The following is a 13,857-nucleotide window of genomic DNA, read 5'->3' on the forward strand; positions in this document are numbered from 1 at the left end:
AGTGTGGAGCTCTTTCCTTTAGATAAACTTAAAAAAAAAACAGTATTTTTATATATTTGATTGTCCTCTATTTCGCTGTTCGCTAGACTCCCAAATTATTTCTTGTCGCTTTGTGCCGAAGAACCTTTTCATTTTTAACAGTGTCTACTTGCCCCGCCCTAAATGTTGCGTTACATTGTGCAAGGTGACAGTGCGCATGGCAGAGTTCTTACATTATTGTAAAAAATATATAGGAAGCCTGTTTCAACGTTTTCAAGGCTAGATTTCAATAAAGTCATATATGTTTTTGCTGTAGTAGGGCATTTTTTTGTGTTACACAAGGGAAATCACCAGACTTCTTTGTCTTTTAAAATAATGTATAAATAGTGTTCAAATAATCGCCGTACATAAATTTAGAAATGTTAAAAGTTTGCTTTCATGTGTATCATCTTCATTCTAGAATCTAGTTTTGATTATCCAACATTTTCAACATTTTTTTTGTTACAATCTAAGTATACGTTTTGTAATCACATGCTTGGAAATATTTTTAAAACGCAATTTGAGTCTTCCTTTTGTTCCGCTATTCCATACTGATACTGCATACTCATTTCCCTGATCAATGATGGCAAATGTTTTAGTTTCGTCTGTTCAATAAAGCAAACATTCAGTTCTGCCTGGAATGTAAAGGTGAACGTTCAGTCTTGATTTCACCACTTCTAGCATCGAAACGCTTCTCATAGTGTAATGGTCACGTGGTCATGGAACGGAAGACTCACCATGTGAGTAGACTTGGGACCCTGGTGTAACTCAATGTTACCTTGTTACGTCTGTATCTTGTTTTGAAATTAGTATTCTGATAAGTTCTTGTAGTTCTGGTAAGTTCTTGTAGTTCTGGTAAGTTCTTGTAGTTCTGGTAAATTCTTGTTTACATAATAAAAAATAAATCTTCGACAAAACATTTCAGTTCATTGAGAACATACAAAAAAAATTTTAAAACCAGATTTAAAACAAAACAAAACATAACGGTGTCTTAAAAAATCTGTTTAAACACAAACCTAGAGTCACATATATTATTGACATTAAATCTCTAATAAGTACTTATGTACTCTTTATGAAGCAACAAGTTCTATTTTTAAAAAGCACACACACACACACACACTTGTGTTTTCTTAATGAACTCAAGCATCCAGCTCTCTCAAAGTCTCTTTGAAAGTTCTATAATAAACGTGAACATTGTTTCGAAGCCAGCCGAATAATGAAGCTTTTCTGAGTGGCTCGCCAGCCTGGACATCGATATGGAAACCTCTTTTAGACATTTCTTTGATGACATCTGCTAAGGGTTTGTTATTGACGTGAGATAATCCCTTTTGACCTGAAATAGGCGTCAGAGATATCAGATATATTTATAAATATATGACCTAGTAGAATCAAGCACAAATAATCCCAGTAAAAAGAGAATGTATTCAATGTTTATGTTTGTACTTTGTCTTGCACGTGTGTTGCGATAGTGATTGAATAAATAAAACAAATAACACACACACACAAACCAACAGCATGTCAGGTTTACTTAGATCTAGTTTTTCTTTTCAAAATAAGCCGGCATTCACCATCGTGCCTCTATGTCCTGTCCTCTATTATCAATGCTCGTGTGAAACAGGGTACTAGTGCACTCCATGTATATCAGCGTTGTGCTGCTGCATATGCCCTATTATTTTACGTTGCGGGCCCTTTGATGCCGCTCAGACGTCACATCTTCGACACCATTTCTCCACGTCTTCTCGATATCTCAACCAGTAGAAACGCTGTCGAACCCTTTCCAAAGTCTTGTTTACACCAAGATGAGATCCACTGGAGTTATTATGCATTTATTCTAGTACTTCAGTCACCCTCACTTTAGGCAACATCAGCTGAAGACGACTAAGACTGCGGATTCCCAAACCCTATTGATGACACAATTAACGACCCGTCAGCGAGTCCCACTGAGCCCAGGATGCTTTGGTGGCAGCTTCTTTCTCTGAGATGTGCTGCCAGTCTGGTCGTTGTCCGTCCTCCTTCCATAAGGACATAGAGACATGATGGTGAATGTCGGCTAATTTTGAAAAGAAAAACTAGATCTAAGTAAACCTGACATCCTGTTGGTTAGTGTGTGTGTTATTTGTTTCATTTATTTATTCATTTATTATCACTGTTATTCTTCGTCTGTTGAGTGCTTGCTTTCAATTTACAACTTTGTAATCTTGTATTTTAATGCTTTTCTTTTAGTCTAGATCTGTTACAATTTTGATTACATGACTGATCCAAATAAATCTCTACCATATTAATTAAACATTTATGCAAATAGTTTAAGATTTTTTATCAAAAATAATTTTTTTTTAAATTTGTAATGCTACGTTATGTAAGTTCTGTCCTTCTAACTACTACATTTACACAAAAAAATGTTTACTTTTTTTAAAGAGAAAAAATCTATTTAGTATGCATATAAGTTGGACATAAATTATGAAAACAATCAATAAGTTGTTTTTCATATTTCGCGTGAACTGCATCATTTAATGATACACTATGGTCCACTGGCGGATCCAGGGGGGGGGCGGTAGGGGCGATCGCCCCCCCCCCACTCGACCGAAGCCCCCCGGGGGGGGGGGCGGACGAATTTTAGTATAGAATTTACACAATTTGTATACGAATTTATTACTTATGTTAATAATATATACTAATTATTTATATTTCAACCTATTTTTAGATTATTTTGCCCCCCCCCTCTCTAGTATTTGGCCGATTTGGTGGGGTCGGAAGGGGGCGATGGTATCAATCCCGCCCCCCCCATACACTTTCGAGTGGGGGGGGGGGCGGTCCAATTTATTTCTAGAAATCACAGCTTGCTAACAGAATCAATTAAATATCTATACGATTAGAAATTGTTATTGATATTTTAACCGATCTTTATACTATGTCGTTCCCTGTTTGCCGATTGGGGGGGGAGGAGGGGCGAATACCTCTACTGCCTTTCCCACCTAAACCCTTTGAGTAGGGGGGGCGGTCCTACTTTTATGGAGAAATCATAGTTTGTGAACAAAATTAATTCAATTAATATATACATTTTATATTATGTCAATCCCTTTCTGGTATCTTGCCGATTCGGTGGGGTTGGGGGGAGGGCGGCTGCATGTACTGCCCTCCCCACTCTAGCCCTCTTAGTGGGGGGGGGCGGTCCTATTTATATGGAGAATCATAGTTTGTGAACAAAATTAGTTGAGTCGCCCCACTCATATTCTTTAATGCCAAATGCAATCTTTAGCAAAAATTATTAAAGGAGCGAGGATTAATCGTTTTAACTCTACCGCCCCTACCATTTCCAGACAGAGTTTATGTAATTTCAAATTAATTTATACTAATTATTTTAAGAAAGTTAGAATTCAAACGAAATTTTTCAGTATAAGAGTCACGATTGAGATGAGTTCTAAACTCACATTCGTATTTCATAGTCCCTTTTCCCAACCTTTACTCAATCTGATATTTTGCTAGTTAAATAAATTTGGGACTACAACTCACAATTTATACTTCAATTTTATTGAATATTATTTATCGAATAATTATTTTTTCGACGTCGATCCTCAAAGCCAAAATCTAAATATATGGGTTATCTTATCTTTTCATGGAAAAAATCGGTGAAGAATGCAAGAAATCTTTTTTGGCGTCGGAACCCCACTGAACCCCACGGAACCCCACTGATAAATAAGGAGCTGTAGATGTCAGGAGAATGCGTTTCTGCATTGAAGAATGCAAGAAAACGCTGTTGGCGTCGGGGCTTCGCCCCGAACTCCATTGACGAATAATGAGCTGTAGATGTTAGGAAAATACGTTTCTGTATTGAAGAATGCAAGAAATCGCTTTTGGCGTCGGGGCTTCGCCCCGAACTCTATTGATGAATAATGAGCTGTAGATGTCAGGAGAATACGTTTCTGCAGTGAAGAATGCAAGGAAACGCTTTTGGCGTCGGGACTTCGCCGCGAGCCCCACTAGGAAGCCTTATAGCGCTGCACCAGTTGTTTTGTTTTTCGCCGGAGGTTGAGAAATGCTGCTTTTTTTATTCTCATATATAAATATATATATATATATGCACGTTTATGCATAAGGTTAGGGTTTACTGGGCGTTAGGGTTAGGGTTTGGAAAAAAATCGCCCCCCCCCCCACTCGAAAGTTCTGGATCCGCCAGTGCTATGGTCATAGAATACTGTTGTAACCACGCTCCTGCGCTACACTAATGGTACGCATCTGAGCACTACTGAACACGACTAGTGAAACACATATTGAGATAGGAAGAAGGACTGTTGTGAGCCGGCTAAAAGTCGTGGGAGTTTGAACAGTCTGGTGCTGAGTGCTGTCCTGTGTGATACTAGGAAACTGTGTGGGAGACCTGGATCGACACTGGGAAGTGTGTCGGTGGTCTGTTCTGTGTTCTGATATGAAGTAGGACTCTTAGAACTGAGACATATTACTCCCTGTGACTTTATAGCAGACGTCCAAGTCTAACTAGTAACTATTACTATTTGTTGATGCTTATACAAGTTATACTAAATAAATACATCGTTTACTCTTGTCAACCTGTCTTTCGTTGAGTGCCTGCCTTAGAGAGAATTACAACAATACTTAAGTAAAGGAATTTTTTGTTTTTACGAAATGTTTTTTTTTTTTCTTGAGGATTTGAATAAGAGATTGACCCTTTACAAAACAATTAGATCAATTAGATATTAATTATAAGACATTAGTTAGGCCACGTTCACATGTCACTTCACATCGACTTTCACCTATCCTTTCGTCTGCTGGACCGCTGGAGCACAGCACAAGATTTGTCAACCTTCTTTCTCCATTCTTCTCTGTCATTTGTCTTTTACAGATTTTCATTGTGATGTATAGAATTTCATTATGATGTTCTTTATGAAATATTGAAACCTGCCTTTTTACCTGCTGGGTGGACCACTTCCGGGGCCGATTTTGAGTTTATATTTCCAAGCAAGCTGTCTATGTAACCTTGTTTTAAGTGTTTTTTAGCATATATTTTATTGTCGTGATTCCATTTTGATGAATACAGTGTTTTATTTCACTAAGAGGATTTCTGCTCTGTTTTTTTTCCTTCAACAAGTAGCTCCATCCATTCTTAGTTCTGAAGACAGAGATAATCATTTTCAACCGCACAAATGAACCTTATCAATATGTATGATTCGGTTTGATTCCCACGCTTACCTGGCACAGCCCAGCTCAGAATGATTCCTTCACGTGCATGCCTGGCCAGATTGTCCAAGTAAATCTCTTCAAACTTGGCCGGGATGTGCTCTGCTACCTCGATACTGACGACCCAGTCAAAGATTGGAAGGCCGTACTGTGGGGCAGTCAAGTCTAAGAAACTTACCTAAATTATCATTAAAATTAGCAATATTATCATTAAAAATAACAATATTATCAATAAATATATAAATTCTTAAAAACTCATTATCCATAGTTGTTGTAGCGATATACTAATACTTTCGAAACGCACATTTATTTTACATTATTACATTTTTTGATTAAGAAGACTCACCAAAACAATGCATGCTAATTCGCATAGTATAAAAGTGAAAGACTACTCGTCATGTAATAGTCCAATTGCGCATAAAAGTGTGCAATTGTTTTATGTGCTGTTATCAAAATGTGCGTACGAGACAAAGCAGTTTCTTTGAAATTCCGAATGTATTTACATCATAGACATAAATAAATATAGTCTGGCCAATTAAAGAGTTTTATGAAACGAAAATTTGTGACTTGCAATTTTGTGTACTTTATTATAAAGCATTTATGAGCAGTAAAAAAGTGCTTTTTAAACTTTGATACACACCTATATATATTGTAAATAAGGAGGCAGTGTAGCTTTGTTTAATCTCTAAGAATGAAGATCATGCAACTTTTCATAATTCGAAAATCCGAATACAATAGATATACATGTTTTTAAGTTACATGAAGTTACTTCCTTTTTCCAGTCTATATTTATTTATGTCTATGATTTACATACTTATATCTCAATATTTGAATATTTATGTTTATAGCTCTACTAGATTTAGACAAATGCATTCTTGTGTTTATTCAATAACAGAGCAAATGTTAACCAAACACCTAAATCAGTTGTACACAATATACGACCTGTTGTCCACATCTTACCATCACTCAACGCTGGATACTACGGCCCACAATGTATAATACAATTCCCCTGAGGGTTCACATGATAAAGTCAAGTCGGTCGTGAATTTTAGGAATAACTCTTTCTCTAGAATTTAAAAATTAAAGCAATCGAGAAACAAAATTGTTTCGTTAACGGAGCCATTTTCGTTTTCAAGTTTTATATTGCACAAAAAAAAAACTACCCACTTACCAATCCTCCACTAACGGTCTCAGAAAATGGCGCCCCATCAAATGAAGAATAACTTTTCACGTCAAAGATTGGTGTATAATTTATTTGAAGAAACATGTCATAAAATCAGAAGCTATTCGTATTTAATATAAAGCATCATATTTCTCTGAGGAACTGACTTTTTGCCCTTCATCATTCGAGCACATAAACGTGTGGAGCTATATGCGTACTATTTTCTTGCGATTCTCCTTTTTGAAAAGAACGCTGTTCAATACCCAGCGAAAACGATTATTCAACTTTGGCCTTTTTTAACCGGAAATGAAATGGAAACATCCTATCACCTATCTTTGTGATTGGTTCTGGACAGCAACACAGTTATTGATGCGCGAGTTGGATGTTCAAACCAGAATAGTGTTTGATTTAAAGATGTATCTCATCTGTCCCTTGACTTTCATCGTAGGGGTGCAGTGACTGATCGCGTAACTAAACCTCTCCACTTTCCCGGTCAGCAGCTGTTCATAGTGGAATATCAGGAGAGATGCCGGTCCATTCTTTTATGTCATCCCGCAGATATTCTTTTGATGATCCTATCGTCGTGCTCCCTCTACTGTACCTTGAAGTATGACTTTTGATTACGAGTCATGTCTTGCAATAGGACCGAACCAGCTCAGCCTTCGTCTTTTCACAGTTTTGAGGAGTTCTTCCTTTCTTGCCAGCCAGAGTGTTGACTTGCACAAGTACAAACTCATTTGTCTTTCTTTCCTGGTATCTGATACCCAGATGTATGCAATGGCAAAATGCAGACGTGACTTTTATCTCAATCCCGCCAAAAGAAACATTAAGACAAAGTGAAGCGTGGAAAGAAAGAATTAGATAAGTTAGTAAATTATTAACAAGAAATAAAGTAGCCTTTCCTATTTATAGTTCCCTACTGTATCGACAAGAAATAAAGTAGCCTTTCCTATGGATAGTTCCCTACTGTACTGACAAGAAATAAAGTAGCCCTTCCTATGGATAGTTCCCTACTGTATTGACAAGAAATGAAGTAGCCTTTCCTATGGATAGTTTCCTACTGTATTGAAAGAAATAAAGTAGCCTTTCCTATGGATAGTTCCCTACTGTCTGTGCACGGGTATTCCCTTACCGGATCTGTTATATGTGAATTGCTGTTAGGTCTGCTGGTTTCCTTGCACCATCCTCCGTTAGCCGATACTTTGGAATCATTCTGAAAGAAAGAGTTAGGGTTAAGACATCGACCTATAACCTACTAATTAAAAATTACAAAACAAAAGGGAAAAAAATGAGAATTCCAGGTTTAAGTCATTGTAAGTACCGTCGTGGCTGTCAAATTATAGCGTCCTTTTTTTAAGTTCTATTAGTGGGTTTAAAATTATTATAATTTTATGCACATTTTAATACTAATAACAATTCGTTATTTAAAAAAAACGTACACACTAATGAATGCTTGAGTTTTAGGCTGTATAGAAATATCACCAAATTGTTTACAAAGTACAGGATTAAGTATAGCTACAGATTGGTCTACTATAGAAAAAAATATAATATTTATTAATTGGATTTCCGAATTTTAAAAAGTCACAGATAATTTTAAAAAAATACATGTTTTAACTAGATATATCGTGTACGGGACTTTTAATCTTCGAACAGAATATTTATTGGAAATTGTATTTAAGAACAAAGTATTTATGAAGTTAAGAGATATTCAATCTTTATCAATAGGAATGATTAGACATTCACACCACCGTGGTTTTACCATTTAACTGAGGACATTTGTAAAATTAACAAAGGTATCAGAGCGTGTTGAAAGGGTTGGTAAAACAAAGAGACCTAATCAGTACAAAACTAACTCTAGCCCTGTTCAGAGTTTTTTATTTATTATTTATCAAATCACATCTTAAATGAGAACATTTGGAACACGATCACAATGGCAATTGGACCCCACGTTGACCATATCGCAAGTTTCATGTGACTCGCAAAGACCTTCCCTCGGGGAACAGTACCAGGAAAAAAGAAGAAGAGGTGGATAGAGAAAGCGATGGGAAGACAAAATCAAAGAATGAAAACAAAATTAAAAAATGAAGACAAAATCAAAGAATGAAGACAAAATCAAAGAATGAAGACAAAATGTAGAAACTGAACACACACTTTGTAACACAATTTATGAAAAATAATCTTTCAAAGTTTCTAGTTTTCCAAATACCTTAAAAAATATGCTTGAACTACTTTTGACCTAAACTTTCAGTAAAACTTATTTACTGTATAGTTTGTTTCGTCAACTGTTTACCAAGGCAGAAATATCGTAACTTAAAATATTAGATTAGACAAGTTTGTTTACCTTTTAAAGTTTCATCATTTGACAACTTTGTTGGCCGTACATTTGTTTCATTTGGTTCAGCAGACGTGAAAGAGTATCTCTTTGTTTCTTTATGTGAATGACGTCATCCTGTATCGTCTGACGAACTACATTATCATCATCCTTCTTGTTGCAATAGAATAACACAATTACGTATTGTTCAATAAATCTATTCAGCTCATAACTTCATGGAACCTGGACATGTATCTAGAAAATAGCGTTAATGATTTTGCTAGAAATTTGACAGTTGCTGTATATCGTTGGGTAAAGAACGGCTAGCTCGTTGGCCGCACTTGAAAACTTGACCGTTAGAATTTGTCTTGAACGGACTATACGTCTTCGGTTATTTCCGCATGTAGGCATTATTCCTTGAAGACTTTAATAAATTAATGTTCAGGGACATTTTGCGCATAGTCTTCTAACCCTAAATCTGAAAGCCTATCATTGGAATATTATAAAGTAGATCTTTAGACCTACATTTGCTTAACCAGGAAGGGGAAAGGGGGAAATGGGGCGGAGTATAAAAAGTGTTCCATTGTTTTTTAATGAAACACATATTCATTGTGCAATTGGGAATAGAAATAAAATCGCTCTATAAGTTGTATAAAGGGAGTATTGCCTATTTTGTATAAGGTGTTATAAATATTGTATTGTTCTAATTTATGAACCTCATGGAGGTGGATGTTTCTATTCTATTAATTTCTTTTAAAGCATGACTCGTTTAATTAGGATTTCGTCGTAGGTTTATAATGAAAGGGAGCCTACTTATGTTGTCTTCGACGAAATACTGAAATAAATATAATAATGTCCCTTGGCTACGTCCCTTCGTAATGCTTTATATAGATCATTTGAGTTTTTTAAAAATAATTTCAATAATCAATGAGGGGATCTTTCTGAAATTGAAATAAAATGTATGGTTAAACATATGGCGTTAAAAGGCTGTCATGATAAATATGATTCAATTTATTCACCATTGGCAACAATAGCTAATAGTGGCAACTCGGGGAAAAAACTTTACTATTAGTTACTATAACAGAATAGGGGAGAATTACTACCACCAGTATTGTAGCCACTTGTGTTTGAGACGCATTATGGAACTTCCTTTTAGATTGTGTGTGTGTCTCTTTCTTCAATTAATGACAAAAGAAAACTTGCCAAATGAGATTAACTTTTGTAAATTAAACATGGTAAAGATCAAAGTATCAGCACAAAATGAGACATTGTCACAAACCTCTGTGTGCCCACACCCCTTTGTGTGTGTGTAGCAGAACAACGCCAGTCCACTATGGGCCTGGCTATGGAATGTTGACCTAACTGACCCCTTACCCGCCATCATGGCCTTAGTTATTGTGGAATGTTTTTTTTTTTTTTTTTACTGTTATTTTTATTTTAAATCTAATACAATTATTTATGTTTTTAGTATATTTTAATTAATTGAATTAAATTTATTTTAGTATTGGGAAGGGAAATAAGTACTTTTTAGCGGCCCCCGTAAGGGGAAAAAGCCGCTATTAGGTTTGTGCAAAATGTCCGTCTGTCCGTCTGTCCGTCTGTCACACTCAGATCTCGAAAACTAGAAGAGATATGAAAAATATTATTTCAGCATTAAATGCGTCTTCAAAATTTTAGTTGCAACGGCTACTTTTGGTTTTCTAAAAGCAAACCGTTTAATTTATAAAATTAATTATGCGAGCGAGTTTTTCATAAAAATACACCAATTCTAAAACAATTACGTAAATGTAAGGGAGGCAATGTTACAATATGCTAACAAAGATGGACAATTTTTGTGTATTTTCAGTATCACTAAGTCAAATATATTTTTAAAATGTACAGGAAATGTTTACAACAAATATAAATAATAGTTAAAGATGTTTTTTCTGGTCAACTAGCTGCTAAAATTAAAAAGAAAACATTTCTGTTTGTTTATAAAGGCTAATAATGCACTTTGTATGTAAATATTACGCACAAATTTTTAAATGGACTTTTTATGCAGCGATTTTCGTGCAGTAGCGTAACGTCGCAACATGATCAGGTGCTAAACCAATTCCTTAAACTTTAAAAAAAAAATCAGATTTTATTTATTTTTTGTTTAGTGCCCCCATCCGAATAAAAGAAGATTATTTTTGTGCGTTTTGTCTGTTGGTCGGTTTGTCCGTCACGATTAGATTAAAAAAACTAGAACTCTAAAAGCAATTGAAAATCTGATTTACCCTTTAATTTTCCTCCCGTAACATCTCAATAGTTTTAATTATCTAAAAATTGATTGTTCCGGATTTTTTTGTGCAAAACTAATCAACCCCAACAAATGTTTGTTTGCTCTTCTAATTTATATTACATTCAATTTCCATGCTTAAACGTTGCAAAAACACATTATCAATAATATGTTGTTCCGTTTTTTATGTACATAGCATATTAATGCTAAATCAAAATCTCTATACTGACTTATATTTCATTAAGTGTAAAAATGTTCCGGATATTGTTTTATAAAACATGAATAATGCCTAATGATTGTTTGAAATCGCATAATTTACTAATATTACACTTTTATTATTTGACAATGCGTCACTATAATTTGGTTATCGATATCAAATTGTTCGGTATTTTCATCTTTAAACAAATTTTAAAAATATCGACAATAGGTTGTTAGGGCTTTAAAAAAAAGTAATTTACTAGAATTGATTACTGAACATTACTTTTTAGACATTTAATTTTCTTGCTGAAACATAACATAGAAGTTTTGTAATCGATAAAGAATGTTCCGGATTTTGTTTCTTACAAATCGTCGCCAGAAAGTTCCGAATTTTTTTTTAAATCTACTAACGCCAAATAATTGTTTGAACTCCCTCTTCTAATTAATAAACAAATAATCTTCTCATTTACGAAATAATGTTTTTACGGATTTTTATGAAAAATTTTTTAACTCACTACTCTCTTACAGTACATTTAACTTTCTACCTAAAACATTAAAAAATCTAATTATCGTTAATATTATGTTCCGATTTTTAAGGAAAACAGAATCCAAACACCAAAGTAAGGTATGAAAATCTCTCCACTTGGCTGTAGTACATCTAATTTTTATACGAGACCATCCAAAAAATTTAATTAACGGTATTACATTTATCTGAAATTCTCTTTTTCTTTTACTATTTATACAAACATCTGGAACAATCTATTATATAAACTTTTCAATTGTGTTCATACCTAAAAATTATTGCGATGTTTTGAAACGTAAAATAAAGGTTAATCAATTTTTAATAACTTTTAGTTGTTGTTTTTTTTATATCAAGATGACGGACAGACCGACTGACAGACAAAACGCAAAAACAATGCGGCTTTGATCCTCTTTAAATAAATTCTATTAGAACTCAGTGCACCAATGTCTATGAACCCTCGTTAAATATCTCGTGTAAATAAAGAAATTTTTTATGGTACCGGTACTAGCCTATTGTGAGGTAATGGAATTTTTTTTCTTTGACGTCATATGAATGACTCTTTAAATGTAATGCTAAAAGAACGCACTCGGTGCACCAATGTGTATTAACCCTCGAAAATTGCTCGTAATGATGAAAACATATTTTAGTCTAACTAAGCCGTGTGACGTAGTGTTTTTTTTCCTTTGACGTCATATGGAATGAATTCTTTAAATGAAATGCTAAAAGAACGCACTCGGTGCACCAATGTCTATGAACACTCGATAAATGGCTCGTAATGATGAAGAAGATTTTTAGTCTAGCTAGGCCGTGTGACGTAGTGTTTTTTTTTCCTTTGACGTGTAAAAAAAAAGTGTAGATTTTCATTTCCAAACGTTTTGATCAATATTGCAATGTTTTAATATACTAAAGCTAATCTACTATTTTTTATTTAATTTAAATTTACGGCAAATGAATCTTTGAAACATTATTACTTTTGACCATCAAAATTAAATCACCTCTTGAATATTATTTGCGAATATGCAGATCCGACAGGGATCCGACTTCGACGGGGGCCGCCTCTGAGTTTGTGTAACACAAACTCTCTTTGTAAACTTTTTAAAAATACTTTTAATATTTATTTTATTGTTACGTGACCAGGTGACCTGGTCTACAATGAGGGAAGGTGACCTGGGGACTTGGCGACAAAGGGGCACTTAGTGTGGGTTTTGTAGAGCAGACGGTCGAAGTGTCCGCTTTGTTTGTTTTCCCTAATATTTTCAACTTTAAAAATAATATATTTCAATCGAAGGTGTACAGCCATCTTAGTTTGTACCAGTTTTCATTGATGAATGTATATTTAACGTTGTGGATGAATCTATATCAATAAAGTGATATACGCTACGTGTTTTTAACTATGATTCTGGTGTTCAGTGTTATATGTGAGTTATATACACAAACACCTAAATCGCGACAGGGCTAAGGCCACTAAAGACCAATACACAGTTCCAGAGTCAACAGTCAGGCCTCCAGAATCGCCTTAGACAACGACCAGTTGAAGCAGGCGCCAGCACACTGCTAGCGTCTTGTGACAGATATCTCTAATGAAAATTTCCTCGCGCACCTTTTTACATTGGCCGAGTAAATAGAAATACCAATGGCTAAATGTTGCCGGCCATTAATTCTCAATTTTCCCGAAGGATTCGAACCCTCTAGTGCCCAAGTAGCTCCAGTGTGCAGCCATAAGTAATATTATCAAACCTATTACCTTACCTGTAAAACTGTTTTGTCTGGCAACTGATAAAAATGCCAGTAACGATCACAATCATAACAGCAATAATTGCGAACCATTTCTAGAACAAACAAAAATACTTTATTTATAAGCCTTCTCGAGAATTTTATAATTCCAAATAGACAGATTTAAAAAATAGGTAATTAATCTTTTTTTTTTTATGAGTTTATGGTAATTAATTAAACATTTTTAAAAATTCCTACTATTAGCTTGCATTCTCTTCATGAGTGGAAAAAGATGTATGGAAGTAAAACTATTAGTATTTAGAAAACCACTCTAACGATTTTCCTTAAACTATTGACAATTAATGTTTATCTTTAAGAAAAAAATTTCCCATTACATTTCTTGAAATTTGGCTTACGTCTTTTTATTATTGAAATTGTTTCGAATGACGTCAACAAATTTTGGACACAAAATTGCTTCAGAA

The 13,857-nt window shown here is 34.6% G+C and overlaps 1 protein-coding gene across 2 annotated transcripts in view; it reads right to left on the minus strand.

Annotated features, from left to right (window-relative positions):
- Positions 1-1,074: 1,074 nt before the first annotated feature.
- LOC106051190 (uncharacterized) overlaps positions 1,075-13,857 on the minus strand; it is a 118,259-nt gene continuing 105,476 nt past the window's right edge. Inside the window, exons 2-4 of one of the 2 annotated variants that reach the window (XR_008776466.1) lie at positions 8,712-8,936; positions 7,503-7,583; positions 5,247-5,386 (exon numbers count right to left, since the gene is read on the minus strand). Coding sequence is in view for 1 of the 2 variants with exons in the window: in XM_056019567.1 (XP_055875542.1) it covers positions 1,158-1,351; positions 5,221-5,386 (360 nt within the window). In the remaining variant the exon portion in view is untranslated. Of the gene's footprint in view, positions 1,352-5,220; positions 5,387-7,502; positions 7,584-8,711; positions 8,937-13,857 lie in introns of those variants that run through there. The other variant, XM_056019567.1, reaches the window with a different exon arrangement.

This window comes from Biomphalaria glabrata, chromosome 2, assembly GCF_947242115.1.
Source record: "Biomphalaria glabrata chromosome 2, xgBioGlab47.1, whole genome shotgun sequence".
Taxonomy (NCBI): Eukaryota; Metazoa; Mollusca; class Gastropoda; family Planorbidae; genus Biomphalaria; species Biomphalaria glabrata.